The sequence below is a fragment of the Maniola jurtina genome, chromosome W (assembly GCF_905333055.1).
Source record: "Maniola jurtina chromosome W, ilManJurt1.1, whole genome shotgun sequence".
Lineage (NCBI taxonomy): Eukaryota > Metazoa > Arthropoda > Insecta > Lepidoptera > Nymphalidae > Maniola > Maniola jurtina.
The window spans coordinates 2005286-2032287 of record NC_060057.1 but is presented as its reverse complement, the minus strand read 5'-3'; the positions used below and the strand labels follow the sequence as shown (position 1 = coordinate 2032287).

Genomic DNA, 27002 nt, shown 5'->3' with positions numbered 1-27002 from the left:
CTATATTATCATTGCAATGAATGAGGCTTGTAAAGGTGTCATGAAACTCTAACCAGTTCTCATATGAACCACTAAACTTTGGTAGTTGAATAGTAGGCAACTTAACTAAGTTGTGATTGTTGGTTGCTGACGAAGAATGATTACTAAAATTGTCACTATCCTTTGACTGTTTGGCTAATTTTTGTTGTGACTTTGAAAGTAAAGAGAAATATAAAGTTTCAAATTCATTTCTTTCTGCTAACTGCACTGACATGTCGTCCACCAAACATTCCAACTTGGTTTGAATTTCATCATAGAATTGATATAGGGCTTCAATCTTACCTACTCGTAACTGCAGCTCATTCAGCTGACTTTGACTTAATGAGTCGTTCAAACTATTTAGATAATTAGAGAAGGCTGTTAACCGTCCTTTATAACTGGCCCGTCTCTTAATTAGCTCCTTTTCCTCGGCCATACCGGGAAGCGAACGATAAGCCTATACACTATATCACAATCACTAGATTCTTGGCTGAAACTATAGAACAGTCCGCACTGAAGAACAGTCACAGCTTGCGTGGCAACTATACATCGATGGCGGCAACTTGCTTGACAAAACGATATCCCTTTTGGCGAGTCCTTCGACTCTCGATCCTTGAAATATTGTATTCTAGTATTAAAACTATTCGGTTGTCTGAAGGACCAAAATGTTGGGGTAAAATATAAAAAATTAACTGGTTCAACTAGTGTAATAAAGAAAATTCAAAATACAAGGATCAACTTTTATAAAAGGCGTGGAAACAGAAAGGTTATAATTATGTGCAAAATTAAAATAAAAGTGACATTTGACAACGACGTAAAGGGTTGCCATGTAAAAATTCAAAAACTCCAACAGAGGGAACTGAGGAACTCTTGGTTAGTATGGCGCGCGGTTACCGTATTGTCACGACCGCGTGGTATCGGCCGGAAGGCGACATGCACTTCGCGTCGGATGCCAGGTTCGACTGAATTAGGTCAATGCAGATTGCAGTGGCCGCGCGCCGAGTTACATTATTTTCTATGCGCCTGCGCAGCCTATAGTGAGGGCGCATGGTCGACGCTTGCCGATATCGACAAGATTGTCGATAAAATATATAAATTATGATTAAAATGAAATATATGAGTGAATGTGATCTGAATGGAACGTGTGTGTAAAATAATATGTGTGATGTGGTGAAGGTCCCCATATCACTCCCCCCGGGAGGCCGTACTTACGGACGATAAAAATCTGGGAGTTTAACTCGTCTACCGGACCTCGTTGTTCGAGGTAAGGCCGGGCAGCTATCCGCAACTGGGGGACTGATGTCTGGGCATGTAGTGTGAGGCAGATCGGTGTTCAGTATATAGGCCGGTTTTAGGCGGTCTATCGAAACTGTCACCTCTTTGCCTTTCACTCTTACCTTGAATACTTTGTCGCTTCTTTCCATCACTTCGTAGGGACCGGAGTATGCAGGTTGGAAGGTACTCTTTGACGCATCTTCTCTGATGAATACGTGGCTAGAAGTAGCAAGGTCCTTATAAACAAATGTTTTGTTTTTACTATGGCGTGAAGCGGGGCAAGGTTGCAGTCGTTGGCAAAACGAACGAATTCTGGCTGTAAAGTCGGTAATGTCAGTTGTAGTATTCACGTTGTTTTCGAAGAATTCGCCTGGTAGTCTTAAAGGCTCTCCGTAGACGAGTTCTGCTGAGGAACACTGAAGGTCGGCTTTGAAGGCGCTTCAAATGCCCAATAGCACTAGTGGTAATGATTCTGTCCAGTTGCTATCGGCATGGCATGTAATAGCGGTTTTTAGTTGCCGATGGAATCTTTCTACAAGGCCGTTGCAGGCGGGGTGATAAGCCGTGGTTTGACGGTGCTTGAATCCAGCTATCTTGGACAAGTAGCTGAATAATTCTGATTGGAATTGGCCACCCCTATCCGTCACAATGAAGGATGGGCTGCCATATCTAGCGATCCAGCCTGACAACAATGCCTTTGCCACCGTTTCGGCAGTGATATCCACTATAGGAATGACTTCTGGCCATCTTGTAAAGCGGTCCACTGCTGTTAAGCAGTAACGGAAACCGTTCGAATAGGGAAGTGGGCCGATGAGGTCGATATGTACGAAAGAAAACCTGGTTCGAGGTAATTCGAATGTGCCTAAAGGTGCAGACACATGACGGTGAACCTTGGAGCGCTGGCAAGACAGACATGTGCGCGACCATTCTCGGCAGTCTTTCCTGATGGCTGGCCAAACGAATCGCTGTGCAATTAGTTTAGCGGTAGCGTTTGCGCCAGGATGACTTAAACCGTGAAGGCTGTCGAACACTTGCTTACGTAAGCACATGGGAACGAAAGGTCTGGGTGTCCCAGTGCTTACGTCGCAATACAATTCGACATCGCTTCCGGGTTCCTTGCTTTTGGCGAAACGAAGCGAGGACTCGTCATTCAGTAATTGCAAAAGCTCGGTATCTTCCGATTGTGCTTTGGCTAGCACTTCGAGATCAACTGGATTCTGTATACCATCTACACGGGACAAAGTGTCTGCGACAACGTTGTCCTTGCCGGATATGTGACGAATGTCGCTCGTGAATTGGGATATAAAATCCAGGTGTCTATACTGACGCGGTGAACAGTTATTCTTCCGTGTGTGGAATGCATAACACAAAGGTTTATGGTCGGTATAGACTATGAAGTGCCTAGCCTCGAGCATATGACGGAAATATTTTATTCCCTCATATATAGCGAGTAGCTCGCGGTCATAGGGCGAGTACTTTTGCTGTGAAGGGCTAAGCTTCCGTGAAAAAAAAGCTAGGGGCTGCCAGGCGTTGTCCTTATATTGCTGTAGCACGGCACCCAATGCCAAGTCAGATGCGTCTGTGACAAGAGCGAGTTTGGCTTCGCAGTCGGGGTGTGCTAATAAGGCAGCATTACAAAGACTGTCCTTGGATTCCTCAAAAGCTATTAGGGCGTCACCTGTCAAGTCCACCGGATGTGAGGGTTTAACTGAACCAGAGAGTAGGGCATTTAATGGGGCTTGAATTTTTGCGGCATTAGGTATGAATCGCCGATAAAAATTAATCATGCCTAAAAATCGCCTAAGTGACTTAATCGTCTTTGGTTTCGGAAAATCCTTAATAGCTTGGACTTTGGACTCGAGTGGCTTAGTACCTGCAGCCGAAATATGGTATCCTAAAAATTGCACTTCTGACGCGCCAAAAACACACTTAGAAGTGTTTACTAAGACACCATATTTTTTCATTCTTTCGAAGAGTAGTTCTAGATGATTTTCGTGTTCTGTGGCGTCCCTAGAAAATACTAAAAAATCGTCTAGATAACAATAGCAGAAATTAAGCCCTCTGGTCATTTCGTCTACGAATCTTTGAAAGGTTTGACCTGCGTTTCGGAGTCCGAAAGTCATGAAGGGGAATTCGTACAGCCCAAAAGGGGTTGTGATCGCCGTTTTCGGTATGTCCTCTTCAAACACTGGTATCTGATTATAAGCCTTAACTAAGTCAATAGTAGAAAATACCTTGCATCCAGATATACTATGAGCGAAGTCATGGATGTGTTTGATCGGGTACTTGTCTGGGATGGTACGCGCGTTGAGCTGCCTGTAGTCCCCGCATGGCCGCCAGCCGTTGTCTTTCTTGGCGGCAAGGTGCAGGGGAGATGACCAGGGGCTCTCGGAAGGTCGTGCCGTCCCGTTGCTCAGCATTTGCTCGAATTCCTGCTTCGCGATCTTTAATCTGTCCGGGGCTAACCTGCGAGGGGAACATGATACCGGGGGGCCAGGTGTAGTGCGTATGTAGTGTTGTGTGTTGTGTACCTTGATAGTAGGTGCGCCGGCCGGTCGTGTTATTTCCGGATATTTAGATAGAATGGAATGATATTGTGTGTTGCCAGACGGAATTTTTACAGAATTAATATTAGTAACGTTCTTATCTACAAAAACAATAGTTGACAATGATGTTGTGTTATCGATTAAACGCTTATTTTTAACATCAACAATAAGATTATAATAACACAAAAAGTCTACGCCAATAATGGCTCTAGTTACATCGGCTACGATAAAACTCCAAGTAAAGTTCCGGCGCAAATTAAAATTTAGATTTAAATGTACATACCCGTAGGTTTCTATTACACTACCGTTTGCCGCGGTGAGTTGAAACTTCGTCTTAGCTCGACGGTCACAAAACACACTCCGCGGGAAAACGCACACATCACTACCTGTATCCACTAAAAAATCGATTTTTGAATTGCAATCGGTGATGAACAGGCGGCCCGGTGATGTAGGTGAGCAGTCGTCGGCCGCCATTACCGACCGCTCTGTTGGTTTTCCGAGGCGAAGTTGCAGGGCTTGACACATTTTGTCGCATTCGACCCGAACTTGGCATGGTACCAACAAGCTGGGTACTTCCTGTAGCTTGATTGAGAGCGGTTGCGCCGACGACTGGTGGAACGCTCAGTTTGTCTTCGTCGGGGCTGTCTATCTCGTCTATTCAGCTGCATGGTCAAGTTTTTGACTGCTTCCTTCAGTTCGGCTATCTCCAATGCCATGGACTCGACGCTGTGGACAGAAGTTGTTGGAGCAGCGCTGGAAGTGGAAACCTGCGGTACTGGCGAGACGATATCACATACGCGGTCAGCCAAGTCCGCCAGGTCCTCGAGAGATCCTGCTGGCTGTGATGCTATCAGCGTCTGGATGCTGGCGGGCAGTCTGCTGCACCAGATGCTTTTGATGAAGTCCTCGGGCACCGAAGATCCTGCTAAGCCTATCAAGTGGCGTAAAAACTGGGATGGCTTCCGGTTGCCCAGCTCCTCATGTTTGAGGAGTTGTTGGATCTTCCTATCACGGGATGCTGACAGCCGCTTTATCAACTCCTCTTTTAATTTGGTGTATCGGTTGGATTCCGGCGGTGAAGTAATTATGTCTTTGACTTCCTTGGAATACTGGTTGCTTAGGCTGCTTGTGATGTAGAAGAACTTGGTGTTTTCAGACACCACTCCTGCAATCTCAAACTGGCCTTCTATTTGGGCGAACCATAGTTCCGGATCTTCCGGCCAGAAAGGTGGTATCCGGATTTTTATGTATTCCGACGGCGAAGCAACCACGCGGTGAGCACGTTTTTTGCGTATTGTTATATGCTCCTCTCCTCCTTCAGATTTCACAGTATCCTCGGATCCACTGCTACTGTCCAATGTGGCCTTCGGCGCAGCCATTGTTCGCGAGGTCACCAGTTATGGCGCGCGGTTACCGTATTGTCACGACCGCGTGGTATCGGCCGGAAGGCGACATGCACTTCGCGTCGGATGCCAGGTTCGACTGAATTAGGTCAATGCAGATTGCAGTGGCCGCGCGCCGAGTTACATTATTTTCTATGCGCCTGCGCAGCCTATAGTGAGGGCGCATGGTCGACGCTTGCCGATATCGACAAGATTGTCGATAAAATATATAAATTATGATTAAAATGAAATATATGAGTGAATGTGATCTGAATGGAACGTGTGTGTAAAATAATATGTGTGATGTGGTGAAGGTCCCCATAGTTAGGTCCTGAATTAATAGGCGATATGTAAAATATAGCTATGGTGACATAAAATCATAGAAAAATAGGGCTACCATATTGTTTTTTTTTTAAAGAATATCAGCCATGCTAATCATAACCAATACTCCCCTTTCGGTGGGGTTTGAACCGATGACCTTTCGGAATTCAGTCCGCTCCTCAACCGTTGAGCAATCAAGGCTCTACTTACTCTACTCTTGTGTACATAACGTGTATTATATAAATAACTAGAGGATACTCGGCGATTAGCGTTTAGCGATTGAGCCGTGAAGAGTCAACATACGGACAATCTTTCGGATTTATAGTGATACAATAAAACTATGGATAAAGCAAGCGTCAGCTGTGCTCATGTCCTGCATAACTGAACAAAGTCGTAACATTTTATTGAATTTTCAACTCTATGTAGTATGTAATAAGAGTGTCATACTATTTCCATTATAGAATTGTATTTTTCATTTCAAGTGTGTAGACTTTGTATCAAGCCGTTCCTGCTTACCACAAACTCTAAAGCTCTATGCATCACACTAATATTATAAAGGCGAAAGTTTGTGTGTATGTATATATCATGTTTGTTACTCTTTCACACAAACTACTGATGGACGGATTAGGCTGGAATTTAAAATGGAGATAGATTATACCCTGGATTAACACATAGGCTACTTTTTATTCCAGAAAATCAATGAGGCACCACGGGATATACGAACGAAGTCGTGGGCATTAGCTAGTCATTTTATAAACATACTAAATTACTTACTACCATAAATAGATAGACCCATATTATGCGAAAGTGTGTTTGTTTGTTGGTTTGTTCTTCAATTACGTCGAAACGGAGCAAAAGTGACGTGATTTTTGCATGGGTGACCTGGAGAGTGTCTTAGGCTAACTTTTCCCGGAAAATCAAAAAGTTTCCCCGGGATTTTTAAAACCTAAATCGGCTAGTACTAAACACAGAGCCATGATAGTCTGATCCTATCCGGTAGGTTAGGGATTTGATCTTGGGCACGCACCTCTAACTTTTTGAGTTAGTTATGTACTGTATGCGTATTAGGCTTTTATACGTCATTCGCTTTTGAGAAGGGTGAAAAAACATGCATACCAGAGTTCTCCGCTATTTTTTTAATGGTGTATGAAGTCTGCCAATCCGCACTTTGCTAGCGTGATGGACTATGGACGAGTTCTTCTTAGTCTCTCCGAGGCATTCCGAACCAGTGGTAGATGCTTTTTACCAATCAAAAGAACTTGTAAAGGTCTAATTGAATAAAAATATTTTGAATTTGAATTTGACTTCGGAGAGGGTCTAGACCTGTTCTCAGTAGTGGTAGTTGATGATATTGATATTGGTTTTCCCTCCCATCGATTTTGAATCAAATATTTATATTATACTACTAGCTGACGCCCACGACTTCGTCCGCGTGGATTAAGGTTTTTCGAAATCTCGGGGGAACTCTTTGGTTTTCCGGGATAAAAAGTAGTCTTTGTGCTAATCCAGGATATTATCTATCTCCATTCCGAATTATAGCCAAATCCGTCCAGTGGTTTTTGCGTGAAGGAGTAACAAACATACATTCACACACATACACACAAACACAAACTTTTGCCTTTATAATATTAGTGTGATCAGTGTGATAGTGTGATACTGAAAGGTTACAATATTATCTTTGATTTAAAACTAATATGGTTCATGTCAGCGACTGTTGGCAAAGCGGGTCAGATTATGCGCGTATACCATAATATAGACTATGCCATGCTTGACACGATAGGTGATCACTTAATGACGATTTGTAAATAATGCAATTTTGTATGTGAGATGAGGTGCTGGATTAGATTCATTTAATAAATTTCGCACGCCATGCTTGGCGGGATATGCGATTTTACCTAATCTTTAAGATCAATGCAAATGATATGCATGCACACGCAAAACAAACGGTTATGATTATGATTACCCTTGCACGAGATGTATATTTGAATAAAGTTTTATAAAATAACGTTCCAGCCTTGAACTGATACCTAGTAAACGATCTTAAAAATGCATGCTAACATTTTTCCTCTTTTTACGCACTGCAGTACCTATTATGTTTTTGAATAAAACGTGATATTTTCCCTCCTGCTTTTTAATAAAGACACAAGAGATAAGATAACATGTATTGTGTAAACAATTAAAGTCTCAGATAGTAAAATCAACCCGTATAATGCAATGTGAATCGGTTGGAGCGCAAACAGCAACTGAAGCTTGTCGTTCCACGCCACGTCCTCGCCCTAGCGCCATCTTTTTTCGTCTCGATGGAGGGGGCTCTGACGTCACGACCACAGCATAACCACCAACACCAAGCAACACCGAACGTGAGAACGAGTTGTTGCCAACACGGCCATGCTGCATGGTGCCCGCCCCGGGCACCCCACGAGTCGGGATAAAATTACTGCAAAATAAACAACCGTTAACACCTGATTCACATTACCTACTTGTAAGGATCCTTCCTAACTTCCTAAGGAATATTGCCCATTCATTGTCACTTATCACTTAACAATCATACGATAGCTCGCAACTTAACAAGATACCTCCACTATGTACTCGTAAGATCCAGGAATATTGTCCATTCGTTATCACTCATCACAACAACAGCTTTCAATTTAAAGAACAAACAACCGCATCTAAAGGGACTTTGCCACACTTAGGGGACCAGATTTGTCGTAGTTGAAAACCAACTGCACTTAAAGAGCGTTTCGCTCACTTAAATGCAGCAAGTTGGTCAAGACCACTTGCACTTAAAGAATATTTCGCTCACTTAAGCGTACCAAGTTGGTGAAGACCACTTGAAGACCACTTGCACTTAAAGAACATTTCGCTCACTTAAGTGTACCAAGTTCACCTTCAAGTTCCAAACATCATAGAAGACCACTTGAAGACCACTTGCACTTAAAGAGCATTTCGCTCACTTAAGCGTACCAAGTTCACCTTCAAGTTCCAAGCATTATAAAAGACCACTTGAAGACCACTTGCACTTAAAGAGCATTTCACTCACTTAAGCGTACCAAGTTCGCCATCAAGGTCAAGCATCGTAGAAGATCGCTTGAAGACCACTTGCACTTAAAGAGCATTTCACTCACTTAAGCGTACCAAGTTCGCCTTCAAGTTTAAGCATCGTATTCCAATGTGATATTTTATATTCATGGTACAATATTCCCAATTATCTTTCGAATATTTTATCAAAGTTCAAGCTTCGTATCCCAGTGTGATATCTTATATCCATGGTGCAATATTCCAACTAATTAATCTTCCAAAATTTTATCACGGCTCGCTGTATCAATTATGTTGCTATACATACTTAATTTTAAATAGATTACTCAACATAATACACAGGGTAGCCTTGCCAACACGGTTTTTAATACTCCATGAATATTCTTTAAAGAAGCAATGCATTAGCACTCACGATTAAAATCAGATCAAAATTCTTTACTAAATTCTGAACACATACTCAATGCCATAGCATCGTGCACCCACACAGTGCTCCGACACTATTCATCCACGTATGCAATCACCACACTATCTTTATCTACCGCGCATCCACGCAATGGATCACCGGTGCCTAGTTCACCATAATACAAGTGATTTGATCTCATAAGAATCATATTTGATCTCATCCATTTTATTTTAACTATCAATGCTTTATTATTATAAACGGATCATTTGATTGTAAAGCTGGTGCTATCAAAGTTAACTTTAAATAATTATTATCATACTAAAACTATCACTTTTTAAACTAATCAATATCTTAACTGCACTTATATTAATGATTTCACTAGTTCACTGCATTATTAATTACAAGGGTTGGTCACCAAATATAATCTTATAACCCACAAACTATTTTAATTCATGAATTACTCTAGTATCAAACAATAATAATAATTGGTATTTCATATTCCATATATGCAAATATTAAATTACGCTATCTCAAATAATTATTAGGCTAATTAAAAATGATAAACAGAGAGTCATGGATTATGAGCGACACCGATGCATGCCACTGCCAAAACCAAGACTTTCTTTTTAACTCATTCATCTGTCCATTCGCGCAGGGAATTCATCTACTGCCACTGTATGCTATTTAATATTTCTATTCGCACAATATACTCTTACTGTCACTCTTTATTATTTTCGGCCCGTCCTGATTATAGCACAGAATTGCAGCTGAGAGCATAAAAATGTTGCATTTGTCTACCCTCTTATTGTAATCTTTTTAATGAAAATTTCTCAAGTTAATAATACCCACTTAGCTATCCGGACAAGAATATTTCTTTGTTCAACGCAAATGTGAAGCTTTTACCCAAATTTGTAATATTAGGTATTAACTACCAACATAAATCATAGTTATTTTTTTAAATATTATTCTAATTTGCATTATTAATGATATACTATAACTTTACAAACTAAATAAAGCTTCATTATCATATTATACACACCACAATCCGTAATTATTATTTGTTTTTGAAGCAGGTACCCAACAAATGCAACAAAACTTTTGAATTGAACAGACTAACTACAGGCACTAGTTCTAACTCTGAAGAGAAATATTACTTTCATCGTTACTAGTCTGTCTGTGTCTATTTTATTAAAATATAATGTACAATCCTTTTACCTTCGTTCTAGTTCAATCTAATTGACTTGTACATGTATACAAAACGGTTCTCTGTTTGGATGTACAAAAAAATAGCTAAAATGCTTTCAGAGGTCAATGTGTATACGAGTCTACTACTATTACATTACTTTTCTCGGGGATAAACCAAATCGGATCACTCTGTTACATTCCGTCCAAGCAAGTTATTACTCCCTAGTACCCAATAGGTACATACCTATAACCTAAAAATAAATTCGCTTAACGCAATTGAATCAAAAGGAATGTTAACACATTTTTTTTTTAATTACCTTTTTGTAATTTTGCTAAAAACCCTTGTATCAACAAAAAAATTCAGCTTTATCTTTAAATAGAAACCTTACGTAAAATTATTCATCTTGTATGCCAAAAGTACGCCCTAATATTATAACGCTCTAGTCAAACATCATATTGTAATGCATGGTAAATTATTTTGACGATTCAAAAGCATTTGTAAAAGTTTACTTGAATTATTATATTATATTCTATTCTTTTATATTATATCATATTCTATTCTAGTCTAGTCTATTCTATTCTATTCTATTGTATATTGAATATTATATCGAAAAGGGGATGCTTATGTCGATGATCACGCAGAATATAAAAAAATAAAACTAAAACTTCATATGTAAATAATCTTTACTGTAATAATTTAAAGTTATTATCTATCTAATTAATTATTTACTTAGGTAGCACTAAGGTAAACCTGTACAGTACTTATTTAAAACTGCAACAAAGGCTCTTTTTTAAATATTTACTGATTTAAATAACCTGTATAGCAATAATAATAGATGAAACAAAAGAAACAATATTTAAACAAAACTAAAAAAAATGGCTAATCCAAAAATGTTACTACAGTGTGCATGAACTATTGAATGAATATACCTCAATTATACGATAATACGATATAAAAAGATTGTAATAACTTTGTTAACCACTTTTTATTTGTAAGTACTTTTTTTTTAAAAGTCTGATTAATTATAATAGGACATAATTTGAAAACTCCCATAGTCTTTATTTATATGTGACCTTTTTATTTTATTTTTATTTAATGACCATATAATTAATTCATAATTTTTGCTATTCATATTTCATATTTCATAAGAATTGTAATATTACCTTTGATTATTTACATATGTTTTACTTTGCAACGCCCCAACGGGGTTTCATGTTGTAATATTATGATATTTTTTTATTTATGATGTAAGGCATGAATGCAAATAAAGAAAGAATAAAGAATTACCTCTATAAAGATACGAAATTCTAAATATAAGTCACTCGTACGCGCTTCAAACTTGTATTCCTATCAGGAAAATAATAACAGGATATATACACTCCCAATTATGCTTTAAAAGAAGAACAATTACGAAAACTTCCCTAAAAACTAGTTTTGTAAACGTATGGATGTTATTACTTACCCACACAATTATTCAATGTAGATAATATGAAGTACTAAAATGGATACTTGATATCATGTGCGTAAGTACCTACCATTGTAAATGTAAATAGCTGTAATTCCTGCTATTTAAAAGGACTGTTATGCTCTTTATTGATAAATAAATGTTTTTAAACTGAAATCCCTTTACTGACGATTTTGATATGCGCGGACAACTACTTCCGGTATCTCTAAACGCCTCGTGACATGTATCAAAAATATACACTTTTTAACCCCATATATTATGTAACATTTACTTACAATTAATATAATAACTTATTATTATAATATTAATATTGACATTTAATTAAGAGACATGTTACCATAGAAATTAATTCACTTTTTGGTCTCATCAGGATTATTTGTACGGATTCTTCCTGATGAGTATTAAATATTTGCATGCTTATGAAGTAGAATATGAAGGTCGCTGCTTAGTTATAATTTTGAACTCAACAACTGATATTCAGCAAATAAATAAATTTCATTTCATTTCAGTATACGAGTTCGGGATTGGTTATCATGATTTATATCTGAGCTAACATTTCACTTGTGAAGTTTGACTAACCTAAGACATTCTTCGATTACTTTTACCACTACCACTATAACATTTTAACTTGTTCGTCACGTATACTACCCACATGTTTAATATTTTTATTATAAAAACTTCTATGTAAATAACAAGCTCAATAGTCACACGTTTTTAAATTATTATCTTCTAAGGACGTATATTACTGATTCTACTATAATAATTGACCCACTATAATTTAAATAATATTTTGTTCGAAAAAAAGTTGAGACAAACGTGAATTTAACATTTAGTTCCAAAATAAAATTCGAACAAACTAAAAATTAACCATTTTAAAACATATTCCTTTGAATTTGGAACTAAAAGACAATTTCGTTTACCTATCACTATTCCCACGAGGACCACTTATAGACTGTACGCAATATTAAATCGTGCCAGACTTTTAGCTGATACCTTCAACTTAGTTTAGTAACGAATTATCTCACCTGACTATACAAAAGTTTGAGAATACGATTTAGTAATTTAAACCATATTCACTTAATCTTTAATAATTATTCAAAGTACTCACAGTTTCAGTATCTTTACGAGATACCTTATTACGTTTCCATCGCGGCCGACGGTGTCCTGGCACTTGAAGACCTCTAGGTGGAAAAGTACGCTTGCGTTTCGACCGATTTTTCCTCAAAGCGTAAGTTACTACACACTTCTGATGTAAACAATTAAAGTCTCAGATAGTAAAATCAACCCGTATAATGCAATGTGAATCGGTTGGAGCGCAAACAGCAACTGAAGCTTGTCGTTCCACGCCACGTCCTCGCCCTAGCGCCATCTTTTTTCGTCTCGATGGAGGGGGCTCTGACGTCACGACCACAGCATAACCACCAACACCAAGCAACACCGAACGTGAGAACGAGTTGTTGCCAACAATTGAAAAAGTTCACAATTTATTACGGAACTAGATTTTTATAAAAACGGGGATGTAATGTTTTCAAGGTCCATATCGCTCCATACAAACGTAGTTCGTCTCTCATTGGAAAACTAACCAACCATACTCAATGTAATTTTGTAGAAACGTTCCGGGAACTAATATCTATGCCTGTGGTTTTCCAGATTTCCGGTAAATTATTCGGTTTCAAAGTTATGCGGTCTTAAAAATTCACATACAAATCTTGGAGTCCCTGTAATTTTAAAACTGCATATTTTAAATAAATAAATAAATAATAAATAAATAAATCTTTATTATCTGAACAGAACATTATTTACAGACTTTGGTGTGAGGCCCTGCCTCCTGATGAAGTGAAAACTGTGTTTCAGGAGGCAGTGTCTTCCCATAATATAGTGTACAGCACAATATAATATAACCACTTATAATAATTAAATTAAGTTTAAATTGAAAACACGTAATTAAAGGTATACTTAATATTTAAAGATAGATAGTTACAATTCTAAGAGATTTGTGTAGTGTGTGTGTGTGTTTGTTTGAATGTGTAATGTGTGTGTGTGTGTGTGTGTGTGTGTGCGAGTTTGAGTGCGTTTGCGCGTGAAAAGAAATATAAAATATAATAATTATATTTATTTAATTTGTTAATCCTTTTTGCAGAATAATTTCTCGACATTCTCATAGTCGTATTTCTTCAGCCATGTTTTGACATTTTAAGTCTCTATTCGTCATATCTTTCAATGTTCTTTTTTTTAGTAGGTTATATAAGAAGGGTGCAAGAAAGTCGTACTGTCTACGCGCTAAACTACTCTTGACTGCAGGTACAGGGCATCTGTCGATTCTCCTTGTACTCGCAGGTAGGAGTGGAACCGCTTCACTGTGATATCTGCGCAGAGTCTGGTAGATAAAGAGTTTTCTTACCGAGAGTACGTCGCAATCTTCATATAATCTTGTAGTTGGAAAGATAAACGGATAAAACTTAATGACTTTAAGCAAGGCGCGTTGAGCCCGCTCAACCTCAAGATTATGCGTTTTAGCAGCTCCACCCCAGGCACAGATGCAGTAGCTGAGGACACATTCGCCAAGGGATTTATAAAGCTTGATTAACATATCCGTACTACATACTGCGCGTAGGGTTTTAAAAATGTAAATAAGTCTTCTAACTACTACTAATACTAGTGTTAGCTATGTGTGGAACCCAAGTCATATTATCATCTATTGTAACGCCAAGGTATTTAACTGTATTCGCTGGCGTTAAGGAATCACAGTTACACATAAATCCATCATCTTGATTGCACGGGTAACAATGCGCTCTTATTCTAAAATCATTTGGCGGTCGTCCACTTTTGGTTTTGCTGAAGCAAAGATACTTGGTTTTGTTGGTATTAAGAGAAAGAAGACTATGTTCTAACCACGAAATTATTTTACTTAGGCCTATTTCTGCATTTACTTTAACCTCATCCCATGTGGAACCGTGGAATAAGAGAACTGTGTCATCAGCAAACATTATGACATCAGCATTATTGATTCGTATTTTGCATAGTTCGTTTATATAAGCTAAGAAAAGTGTAGGGCCTAAGGTGCTACCTTGAGGGACTCCGTATGAGCTGGTATACGTATCACTTAAGCATCCTTCAACTCTTAATTGCTGGGTTCTATTAGAGAGATAGTCGGAAAACCATTTCTGTGCCAATCCTCTTATTCCACAGTTTTCTAGACGAGCCAATAATATTGGGATGGAAACTGTGTCAAAAGCTTTTTGCAAATCCAGAAATACTCCTACAGCCTTTTTATTTCGATCTAAGTGTTGAGTGATCAGTGAAGTTAATTTTAATACAGCGTCTTCCGTAGATTTCTTGGCGCGAAATCCGAATTGGTTATTAGATAATATTTGGTTCTTTTCTAAGAACGATTTTAGACGTTTGCTAACAAGTTTTTCAAGTATCTTTGCAACAACAGGTAAGAGCGAAATGAAAATTTTTAGAAAAATCTAAAGCACCACAGGCACAGATATTAGTTTCTAGAATATGTCTGCAAAATTTCATGGACTTGGGTTGCTTAATTTTCAAATGAAATTGGGACTACGGTTGTATGGAGAGAGCCCTGTTAGTTAATTATATACACTATAACTTTTAAATGCCTTAACAGATTTGGATGGAAGTCTGTCAATCCTCACTGGTAGACTCTACTCATTCTAAGAGGAGACCTGAGCCAGCTATTGGTTGATAACGATAGTGAAGGTCTAATTTATGCTCTGCATTGCACATATAAGACCGAGTGTGCAATATTGATATAATAGATTGTCAACATATGGTCCGTGAGCAGCAATTAATCAGCCTGCGCTATTAGTCAAGTGGTTCCACGGCAGTTCCCCGATAAGCTTTGATGAATGTGACGTCGACCGGCTCAGATATGTCTGCGAATATATCAAATCTGACGTCATTATTTTGTCTCTCGTCACGTTGAAGCAGAGGGACGATATTGTTGAACCAATATTAATAGAAGGTCTCAGCTTCATTCCGTTATTTAGGGATCCGTGCCTCAAAAGGAAAAAAGAAACCCTTATAGGATCACTTCGTTGTCTGTCTGTCTGCCTGTCGGATGATGTAATTGGATGTGTTGGGCGGACCAATCAGATTATTGGTAGATGCCGTGATAATGTTATATTCCTTTGACGGAAATCTGATTGGTCAATTATACACATCTCACAACGATGTTTCAGAGGACAGGCACCCTAAGGGTTTCTTGTTTCCTACGGGACCTTAAAAGCTCATTTAATTTAAAATTATTTTCTCATTAGACGCCATACCTTTGTGCCATCAAGTAGCAATTAGGTTTTATTCGGTTAAGCGTGGTGTCTCATTTTATAACAAAATTCAGTAATTATTCATGAATACTTTTTCAGAAAACCTGAAGTACGTCATTATTATCCATGACGGAACGGAGACGGCATATAATACATCTGTGTTTTAAAGTCACAGCACACATATCAAGTCGGAAAGGAGCAAGCGTATCGCCTTCCGCCTCGCCGTCAACCAGTTGTCAACCTAATGTAAATGCGCATTAGCAACTCTGGTACGTCGACTTGGCTATGGCTAGGCGACGCCGCGCTTACAGCAGGCAGGCCACGGGAGTGTAAGGGTGAGATCTATAGAGCGCGCTCTTTAAAAGGAGACAGAGCTATATCTCTCACATAAATCTGTCTCGTTTTAACTCAATCTTAAGTCAGAGCAAAGTCAAAGTGCGCTTTATAGATTTCAGCCTAAGAGGTGCAAGCGTGGACTACTAAGAGACGTGCTCGGGTATGGAGAGACGCAAGCCCGGTGATGACGACCCATAAGTGCAGGAACTGCAATTTGACCACTCAGCTCACCGAGGTTCGTGAGCTTGTCCCGAGACGAGGCGACTTCGGTACGATTCCGGCTAATGTGCGTTGCTGTAAAAAGTTTCATACAAAGAATACTGAACGCCTCGAGTTGATACGGTGACGACCTCGTTCCGAGTTTCAATGTGTGCTATGACCTTTAGTGGATGTGTAACTGAGTTTTTTTTTATCAAACCACTGGGCTGATTTTAATGAGGTTTTTATCACGTACAGCGGTGATAGTTTAGTAGTCGAGATGTCAGCCTTCGGGTTCGATCCCGGGAACGCACTTCTAACTTTTCGGAGTTATGTGCGTTTTAAGCAACTAGGTATCACTTGCTATAAAGAAGGATAAATCGTGAGGGAACCTGCATTCTTGAGAGTTATCTCAAGTTAACTCTGTCAATTTGCACTAGGGCATAGCATAAGTGAAGGCAGTAATCCAAAAACTGTGGCCTCGCTCTTTTATGGTTTCTCACATATTTTTGGTGTATAAAATATTTCTTTTCCGAGCTAGAACATTGCAATAAACCGTGAAACATAAACCCAAATATTTTTTTTACTCAGATACAAGTTAGCCCTTGACTGCAATCTCACCTAGTGGTAAGTGATGATGCAATCTAAGATGCAATCGAGCTAACCTGGAAGGGGTATGGCAATTTTTATTAAACCCTTTGGTTTCTACACGGCATCGTTCCGGAACGCTATACGCTTGGCGGCACAGCTTTGCCGGTAGAGTGGTAATTAGCCATGGCCGAAGCCTCCCATCAGACCGAAACCAGAAATTTAGACATTATAAAATTCCAGACTCTGTCGGGAACCTGGAACCTCCCACTAATAAGCCCACAGGCTTACCACTTTGCCAAGGTGGCCATCAAAATAAAGGAAATCAAAAGTACGTAGTGTTATACGATGGTACGGTACGCTTTGTATCTCCCAAAGCTCCCAACGTAGGCGTCGGTGGCGACGAAGACGAAGACGCATCGGACATGAAACCCCAGCCACTGGATACGATAACCCACCCACCGGATATGGCACTTCAATCGCCAAACCTACCAAGAGAGAATCCAGATGCCTCAAGGCCGACGTCGAATTCAGGCGCGGCCTCAGCCCATTAGAAAGGGCTGAAATTAATAATCCAGGTAGCAAGAACCTGTGAGGAAACACCCGGGCAAGGAGGCTCGGCCTCGAGGCCCGCACCCCGATAGACTTTAGTTTGTCGAGAAGACACCACGGTCCACGACATAATATTATACTTTACTAACACAATAAAATTTTCTTTATACAGTATCGCAAAAGGAAACCCTGATAGTATCACTTCGTTATTTGTTTGTCGTCTGTCTGTCTGTCGTGTCTCTCAAGACAACGGAATAAACACCTATAGGATACTTCCCACTAACCTAGAATCATGGTATTTAGTAGGTAGCAATGTCTTAAAGCATAAATAAGTAAAGAAAAAATCCGAAAACTGCGACTTTGTACGCGTACATTATAAATGAAAATGTTTTTAAGAAATGAAATTAAAATGATTTTATTTTGTGAGTAGTAGTTGTTTGTTGAGTTTTGTGAACAAAATCAATAATATGTTTACTAAATCACACTATAGATGGCGGTGTCCGTTATTAACTTGCTACATCCTTCGTACCAGAATCATATTCCTAACTAATTTGGTTTTTGAGATAATCACAAAAATGGTCTAAAACTGACAACTTTGACGGCGTTCCATTTCTTATTTTTTAAGATAAAAAATAAATAAAAAAATTATTCGTACTCTACTCCATGAGTTGACTATAAGTCTGTCCGCCTGTCCGTCCGTCCGTCCGTCCGTCCTTCTGTCCGGCCGTCAGTCCGTCCGTTCGTCCGGCTGTCTGTCGGTCTATATGCTATAAAAAAATATTTTCAGTAGGTACATCCCGATGTCCGAAATACACAACATACCGCCATAAAATATCGAAATTAATTACACCAGCCGTACGCTGCATGGCAGCGTAAATTCCGTTGGTAAATTACGTAAATGGTCACATAAAATCTGTGAAGGTTTATTCGATTGTGCATAAAAGCAGAACAATCAGACAAAAATTGCCTGAAATCACACGTGTTTACATTAAGCGCTTTATAGACGAATACCGCTTTTATATGAGCTACACCGATGTACCTGCGCAGAAATCTTATTTTTGAATGGCGTAAAATATCTCAGCCAATCATGGCGTGCGTTGTCCGCTATTGGTTGTTGCCTATGCGCCGCGTTTTGTACGCGCGACTGTCTTCGAAAACGAAACTATGGTGTCGGAATGAATTTCAAATGTTTTTTGAAAACATATTTGTGATTGGTTGGTGACCCAAAATTGTTAACGCCCACTGAGATTTTTGTCTCTGTCATTTGTATGGTATTACGTAACAGAGAGAGCCCTATACTGTTTCTGCGGATAGAGTACAGCAATGTTGCAGTTCGTCTGTAAGAGCGTTTATTACTTAATTTCCAGTTGCGTTCCACTCGCGGTGTATATGAAAAATATTTACCACTGGGAACATAAATAATATTAAATATGAAGTAAGTACTTACTGTCGCAGATGTTATAAACAGTTTCCGGTTTTAATGAATTTCATCGAAAATAATATCGATAGCCATAACAGCGTAAATGCATACTGAAATGATGCCCTTAATGTTTGCGGACGAGCCGGCTCTATGGTTGTAGTACCTAAAGCACAACTTTCAAAGATTTTTTTTTTAACTTCTCTCTTTGAATTCACCTTGTAATACTTGTACTTGTACTATATACAAAATAATTCAAACCATTTCTGCCGACTTCTGTGAATTGTAACTAACTTAATGGGGTTCCTAAAAAGGAACCCCATTAACAGGGCTCTCGCCGTCACTTACTCCATAGAATCGTAGTTCCAATTTCATTTGAATATTAAGCAACTAAAGTCCATGAAATTTTGCAGACATATTCTAGAAACTGTCTGTGGTGTTTTAGATTTTTCTAAAAATATGTAGTTTTAAAATTACAGGGGCTCAAAGATTTGTATGAAAATTTTAAGACCGCGTAACTTTGAAACCGAATATTTTAACAGAAATCTGGAAAACCACAGACATAGATATTAGTTTCTAGAATATGTCTGCAAAATTTCACGGACTTTGGTTGCTTAGTATTCAAATGAAATTGGAACTACAATTGTATGAAATGGTATGAAACGAGTGACGGAGAGAGCCCTCTTAAGTCTACCCTAATTTTTCTACAGATCTTACGAAAGTTATGCTTTTAAAATATTTTTTCTTCGAAGAGAATTTCTTCGAATCTGATACAGAAAGTTTTTCAGTAAGTACTAGCCCGGTGCTATTTTTCAATTATATTGAGTTACGATCTCGATAAAATCATATAATATAGGTTAGATTATAATTTAAATTCATACTTTCATACTAGATGATGCCCGCGACTTCATCTGTGTGATATTTTAACAGGGCTCTCTCCGTCACTCGCTTCATACAATCGTAGTTCCAATTTCATTTGAATATCAAGCAACCAAAGTCCATGAAATTTTGCAGACATATTCTAGAAACTGTCTGTGGTGTTTTAGATTTTTCTAAAAATATGTAGTTTTAAAATTACAGGGGCTCAAAGATTTGTATGAAAATTTTAAGACCGCGTAACTTTGAAACCGAATATTTTAACAGAAATCTGGAAAACCACAGACATAGATATTAGTTTCTAGAATATGTCTGCAAAATTTCACGGACTTTGGTTGCTTAGTATTCAAATGAAATTGGAACTACAATTGTATGAAATGGTATGAAACGAGTGACGGAGAGAGCCCTCTTAAGTCTACCCTAATTTTTCTACAGATCTTACGAAAGTTATGCTTTTAAAATATTTTTTCTTCGAAGAGAATTTCTTCGAATCTGATACAGAAAGTTTTTCAGTAAGTACTAGCCCGGTGCTATTTTTCAATTATATTGAGTTACGATCTCGATAAAATCATATAATATAGGTTAGATTATAATTTAAATTCATACTTTCATACTAGATGATGCCCGCGACTTCATCTGTGTGATATTTTAACAGGGCTCTCTCCGTCACTCGCTTCATACAATCGTAGTTCCAATTTCATTTGAATATTAAGCAACTAAAGTCCATGAAATTTTGCAGACATATTCTAGAAACTGTCTGTGGTGTTTTAGATTTTTCTAAAAATATGTAGTTTTAAAATTACAGGGGCTCAAAGATTTGTATGAAAATTTTAAGACCGCGTAACTTTGAAACCGAATATTTTAACAGAAATCTGGAAAACCACAGACATAGATATTAGTTTCTAGAATATGTCTGCAAAATTTCACGGACTTTGGTTGCTTAGTATTCAAATGAAATTGGAACTACAATTGTATGAAATGGTATGAAACGAGTGACGGAGAGAGCCCTCTTAAGTCTACCCTAATTTTTCTACAGATCTTACGAAAGTTATGCTTTTAAAATATTTTTTCTTCGAAGAGAATTTCTTCGAATCTGATACAGAAAGTTTTTCAGTAAGTACTAGCCCGGTGCTATTTTTCAATTATATTGAGTTACGATCTCGATAAAATCATATAATATAGGTTAGATTATAATTTAAATTCATACTTTCATACTAGATGATGCCCGCGACTTCATCTGTGTGATATTTTAACAGGGCTCTCTCCGTCACTCGCTTCATACAATCGTAGTTCCAATTTCATTTGAATATCAAGCAACCAAAGTCCATGAAATTTTGCAGACATATTCTAGAAACTAATAATATCTGTGTCTGTGGTGTTTTAGATTTTTCTAAAAATATGTAGTTTTAAAATTACAGGGGCTCAAAGATTTGTATGTAAATTTTTAAGACCGCGTAACTTTGAAACCGAATATATTAACAGAAATCTGGAATCTGAACTTATAACACCCCTCTTTTTGGGCCGGGGGTTAAAAAGGTTTTTTTTACATAATATTATAATTACACATAAACTAGGTATATCTTGATATTTTTTTTCTTGGAACAAAGATAGAACTTAACGCAAAAACTTTATGTTTAACAGCTACTAATTAGAGTGCCGTTCATTTAACGCTTGTCGTCACCATTATTGGCGGAAAGTGGCTTAGAAAACCTAATCGTCACTTTTTTACTTCCTGCCGTTTGAGCACGCGACTCGCCTGTTAGTGTCGATTAAGGGCAGAACAAAATACGTCGCCGTTGGTATAAACTGGTTCTGGAACCATTCAGCTCCACATTTGCCTAGATTTCCAAAAAATTTAGCTAGCGATGAATTGAGATAGAACTAGAAACAAGAAAAACTTGTAATACCTAATTCTAAGCTAAGTTATTCATTTATTGGCCTTTTTGTACGTTTTTATAATAACTAATAAGCAACCAGAAGACATTGGAGGTGTCTCTCAACAAGTTCAAAAGTTTTCATAAAACGTAAACTTATTCACAAATCCTATTAGAATGTTAGTATTTATTTATAAATGGTAAAATAGCTTGGGAATGGAGTTGCCTTAACAGCTTTGATAGTTCTAATAAGTACAATCAACAAGTGTAAATTAAAAATTTATAATACACCCGACACACTTAATATACACTTATAATACACACTTATAATACCCCAGATACACAGATACACACCTCAAACTTATAACACCCCTCTTTTTTGGTCGGGGGTTAAAAAGTGTACAATGGCACCCGATTTGCATAATGATTTACTATGTTTTTTTAAGATCACTTAAAATTAACCTATATTAAACGTAAAAGAGGAATAATTACATGAAAGGGATATAACATCACAGCATAACGTTTTTTTTTTGTAAATAATGAAAAGCGTAGCCTAAAATGATTTTACATAGTGTACCTATGTAGGTACTCAAACCTATCTAGAATTGGTACAAAATACGTCTGCATCGGGCCAAAACGGGCATAATAATTTCGAACCTGACTGTTCTCGTAATTTTAAACTGAATTGTGGGTGCTAGTGGTCGAAATCTGCTACCGCTTAAAATGCATTTCTACGCCAATGGGGAAAAAGGACAGGCATAAGAAACTTAACTTTTGTTAGAGTGGGACGGATAAAGCGCTTTCCATGTTAAGTTAAATTGCTCGCTTACTTCCTAATATTATTGAGTGTCTCTGTATTCGTACAATCAGACGCTATTCTATCTAAAGAATGATTGCGGTTTTCTACTGCAGAACACCGGGCCACAAAACACTTGCACACGGTGAAATTTATAAGAGGTTGTAGAGTCGTGGCAGAGGAAATCGCCTTAAGCAATACGATCGACTACACTTGTTTCAAAAAACTAGGCACTTTTTTTTAATAAAAACAATATCTCGACATAAACTCGAATCTATGAGAAACCTTAGTAACGTACCTAGTCCCGATTGCCACGCGACAGCCACTGCTGGCACAGAGTAGGACATCAATGTGCTGCTGTCCTGAGACAAAGAAGAGACGCAGCGTGATCCTACTACTGGTTCGCGAATTTTCTCAAACAATAATTTTAGGGTTCCACACCTCAAAAGGAAAAAAGGAAAAGCTTATAAATATCAAATATCTAAAAATTTTGACAGATGTCGATTCAGGATCAACCCGAAAGATCCCTCACTCTACTCGTACTTAGTTCATAGTTTGCCTACGTTTCGTCGACTCTTGCATTTCGAAATTTGCTGGTTTTTAGTCTCTAATTTTGCTAGGCCTGGTCCTAGAACTAGGAAACCGCGAAAAAGATGTTGCCTTGATTACCTTTACTCGATATTGGACAGATTTGGGTTTAGTGAGATTCGCTATATGGCAGTACTCAAATCCTCGGGTGTCTGCTCTGCATGTACGCCTCAAGTTGATAGTTGATAGTAAGACAGTTTTAAGTCTGTTTTAAAGAGAAACTTCTCACTGAGTAACCCCAACGGAGTTTTATAGATTTAAAGTTTCAAACCCCTTTAGGGTCCCTGAACGGTAGCACAAAGATCATAATTTCCCTTTTCGCTTATAAAACTACGTAGAGACCTTATCTAGTGTCTAGGAACTTTAAGGACATGAGGCATGAGCGAATTGAAACTTCAACTAGCTTAGGACCTGCCAGCGTTTTGAAGCGAAGCCTCTCAAAAGAATAATGATTTTAGATATTTCAAGGTCATAGCTCATTAGAACCACCCGGCACCCGAGCAGCACCACCTTGTCGTTCGACGTCCACTCGTTGTAGACGACTGATCCACGGATGGACGCCGCGATGTTACTAATGAAGCTCGCGTGGTCAAAGAGTGAACGTCGCGTGGTCAACGAGTGGACATCGCGTAGTCTACAAACTTTCGATAATTCTATAAGTTATCTTCTTTAAGCTTTTCTTTATTCATTTTAAAAACAAAATGATACAACCAAAACGTTTTAAAAAAAGGCTAGGAATGTAGGGAGAGGGAGCGGTGCACCATCGATGTATCGTCCTCGCGCGTAAACCACTCGCAGACAGCACGCGATTTATTCAAAACCCGTGCGTGGGCAACGCAAGGCAAGCGTGCGATCAACGGGTGGTCATCGTGTGATCCACTCGCCGTGCACGCCTGGTTAGCTAGCGGGCGAGGCGCTCCGTAGTTGTTGTAGTGAGAGTATGCCCATTGTACTCCATAAAAATAATACTATAACCACTCGAGGCGAGGCGGTGCTGGTCAGGTGCTGCATGGGACTAATGAGCTATGACCTTAAGTCTTGTTTCATGGTAAAACGACGTAAGGGTTAAGGTTAGAAAACTCGCAATTAGAGAATATTCAATTTATTTTAGTTATTATAAGATTAAAAGTTAGATGTTTTTTTGAAAATTTGTAACAATGTAAGAAAATCTAGCAACTCAAGTTTTACGCACGTACGGTTAGTAAAACAAGTGCATGATCTTTTATTATGTTGATTCTAAAAGGAAAAATTTTATTGCCAAGAGGAAAATTGCGGGCAATTCATACTAACGAACGAACGAATACTTATATGACTTTGTTGGTATAAGTTAATCCCCTTAAGGGATATATTATTATACAATTTGATAACTGTACCTTATTTGTCGCTGTTTCCCTTTTTATTAAAACTTTTTTAATATTATTATAATTTTATTTAACAATTATTATTATAATAATTTAAAACTCTTTGCTAAGCTGCACAGCTTCCATCAATTTGTCGTTTTTGTCTTAGGCATAGAATAATTACTAGTACCTATAGTAGGTATATCTAAGAATTAGTACTTTCAAATTCCATGGTCTTAGGTTTTTGTAGTCTCTTTGACGTCTGCCAGTAGGTACAGGTGGATACTCGCGTGTACTTTTGAATATATTTTATTCCAAGCTGGATAGCTCTCGTGAACTGTGTGCTACTGGCCGGCTTATGCAGCTGTCCTGCGTTCAAATCCCAGATCAGGTCAAAAAAATTATTGGATTGGATATGGGCAGCAGCTTGGAAGTTGGCAGTGTGACCCCCAGGCCACAGAGAGAACGAATTATTAACGTTGGCTTACTGGATCAAGTGGGATATCATAAGAAAGGGCTTCATTTTGCACACCTTAAAATAGCCCTTTATTTTTACACTTACGATGAAAAATGTGAAAAAATCCTCGTTTCCCCTTTCATCTCTGAAATTTACAAAAAGACAAATCTTAAACATTTACAAGTTCATAGGCGTAATTTTACAGACAAAGTAAAACAAAGTCCTTAGTGCCACAGATTTAGAAATCAGCAATTAGAAATTTGAAGTTTTGCAACCCAACTAAAAGAAAGTTATTTTTGATATCACACTAATATTATTAAGGCGAAAGTATGTGTGTGTGTATGTTTGTTACCCCTTCACACAAAAACCACTGGACGGATTTGGCTGAAATTTGAAATGGAGATAGACAATATCCTGGATTAGCACATAAGCTACTTTTTATCCCGGAAAACCGCGGGACGAAGTCGCGGGCGTCAGCTAGTACATTTAAAACTGAAACAACTATAATATAAGCTGTGATATCCTATTTAGAACGTCTGCCTCCTAATTGGGGGTCGGGGGTTCGATCCCGGGCACGCACCTCTAACTTTTCGGAGTGATGTGCGTTGTGAGTACCTATTTAAAATATATCACTATGCTGTAACAGTGAAGGAAAACATAGCGAGGAAACCTGCATGCCTGAGAGTTCTTCATAATGTTCTCAAAGGTATGTGAAGTCTGCACTTGGCCAAAACCTTTCTCACTCTGAAACCCGTTCTCTGTAGTGAGCCGGTGATGAGTTGATCATGATGACGATGAACTACTTATATGTTTCTTTCCAAACTACAGAACCCTCAGTAGGCGTGTTTGGCACGCACTTGGCCGGTTTTTTATAGCTTAATTAGCCGGTCAGCGATCGATATCCGGGGCACGTAGGAAAATCGATGTCTCGTTGACTCAAACTGAGCTTTAAAATACTTAGCCTACCTTTATATGTACCGTACCTCAAAAGGAAAAACTGAACCGTTGTAGGATCACTTTGTTGTCTGTCTGTCTGTCTGTTTGTCCGTCCGACCGTCGTGTCTGTCAAGAAAACCTACAGGGCACTTTCCGTTGACCTAGAATCATGAAATTAGGCAAGTAGGTAGTTCTTATAGTACAAGTTAAGGAATAAATCAGAAAAACGTGAATTTGTGGTTACATCATTAAAAAAAATTAAAATGTGTTTCAATTTTCAAAGTAAAATAACTATACCAAGTGGGGTATTACATGAAAGGGCTTTACCTGTAGATTCTTAAACAGATTTTTATTTATTTTTATGCATAATAGTTTTTGATTTATTGCGCACAATGTCGGAAAAAATACCCGTGTATGGAACCCTCGGTGAGTGAGTCTGACTCGCACTTGACCGGTTTTTATCTAAATATTTTGTTTCATATAACCTAAAATTTACTTTCACACTTCCATTCCAACCCCAATTCAACCCTCTTGCGCGTGGAATTACGTTACATAACTCTTCAGTGCTTTTCCACTGACGCGGAGCTAGGCAGAGTGGAGCGAAGCGGACCATGAAATGGCAAATCACAGTTTCCATTGATGCGGAGTGGGGATTTCGAGCACTGTGCTTTCTCAATTCACGGTCCGCTCCTCTCCACTCCGCCCAGCTCTGCGTCAGTAGAAACGCACCCTAAAACCTATTATTAAAGTCTGTGCCATCGTTTCGGTCACTAAATTGAAAGAGCGCTCTCCTCCATTCCGCGCACCAACGCTTTTCTAATTTAGCTGGTGGCTGTAAGTTCTCGGTTGCGGGACACCTAATAAATAAAAATATCGCTCTATAAGCTTTTCTACATCATACCAGTTTGAGGCACATTGGTTGGGTGGTCTCAAAGTCTTTAAAATTAACGCACATACGTAGAAACATTTATCCAAGTAGTCGCTCTAATTGCTCTGATTCAAGGTTCAAGATTCAAGATTTCATTTGCAGAATTTTTTTTTACAATGGTACAGGTAAAGTGATACAGGTAGTCATAATGAAATTTCAGAAAGAAATTTCGTCAACAAGTTTTGGCAACAAGTTTCG

The 27002-nt window shown here is 38.4% G+C and overlaps 1 protein-coding gene and 1 long non-coding RNA gene across 2 annotated transcripts; both read right to left on the bottom strand.

The window, feature by feature from the left end:
* Positions 1 to 4312: 4312 nt before the first annotated feature.
* Positions 4313 to 5218, bottom strand: LOC123879801. The gene has a single exon (XM_045927695.1). It carries the CDS (start codon positions 5216 to 5218, stop codon positions 4313 to 4315), a length of 906 nt encoding a protein of 301 aa, XP_045783651.1.
* A 3787-nt stretch (positions 5219 to 9005) lies between these two features.
* Positions 9006 to 25541, bottom strand: LOC123879864. The gene is made up of 3 exons (XR_006799076.1): positions 25443 to 25541; positions 22417 to 22420; positions 9006 to 9016 (listed from the first exon to the last, which is right to left on the bottom strand). It is a non-coding gene; the product is annotated as an uncharacterized LOC123879864 (long non-coding RNA).
* Between the last annotated feature and the right edge of the window lie 1461 nt (positions 25542 to 27002).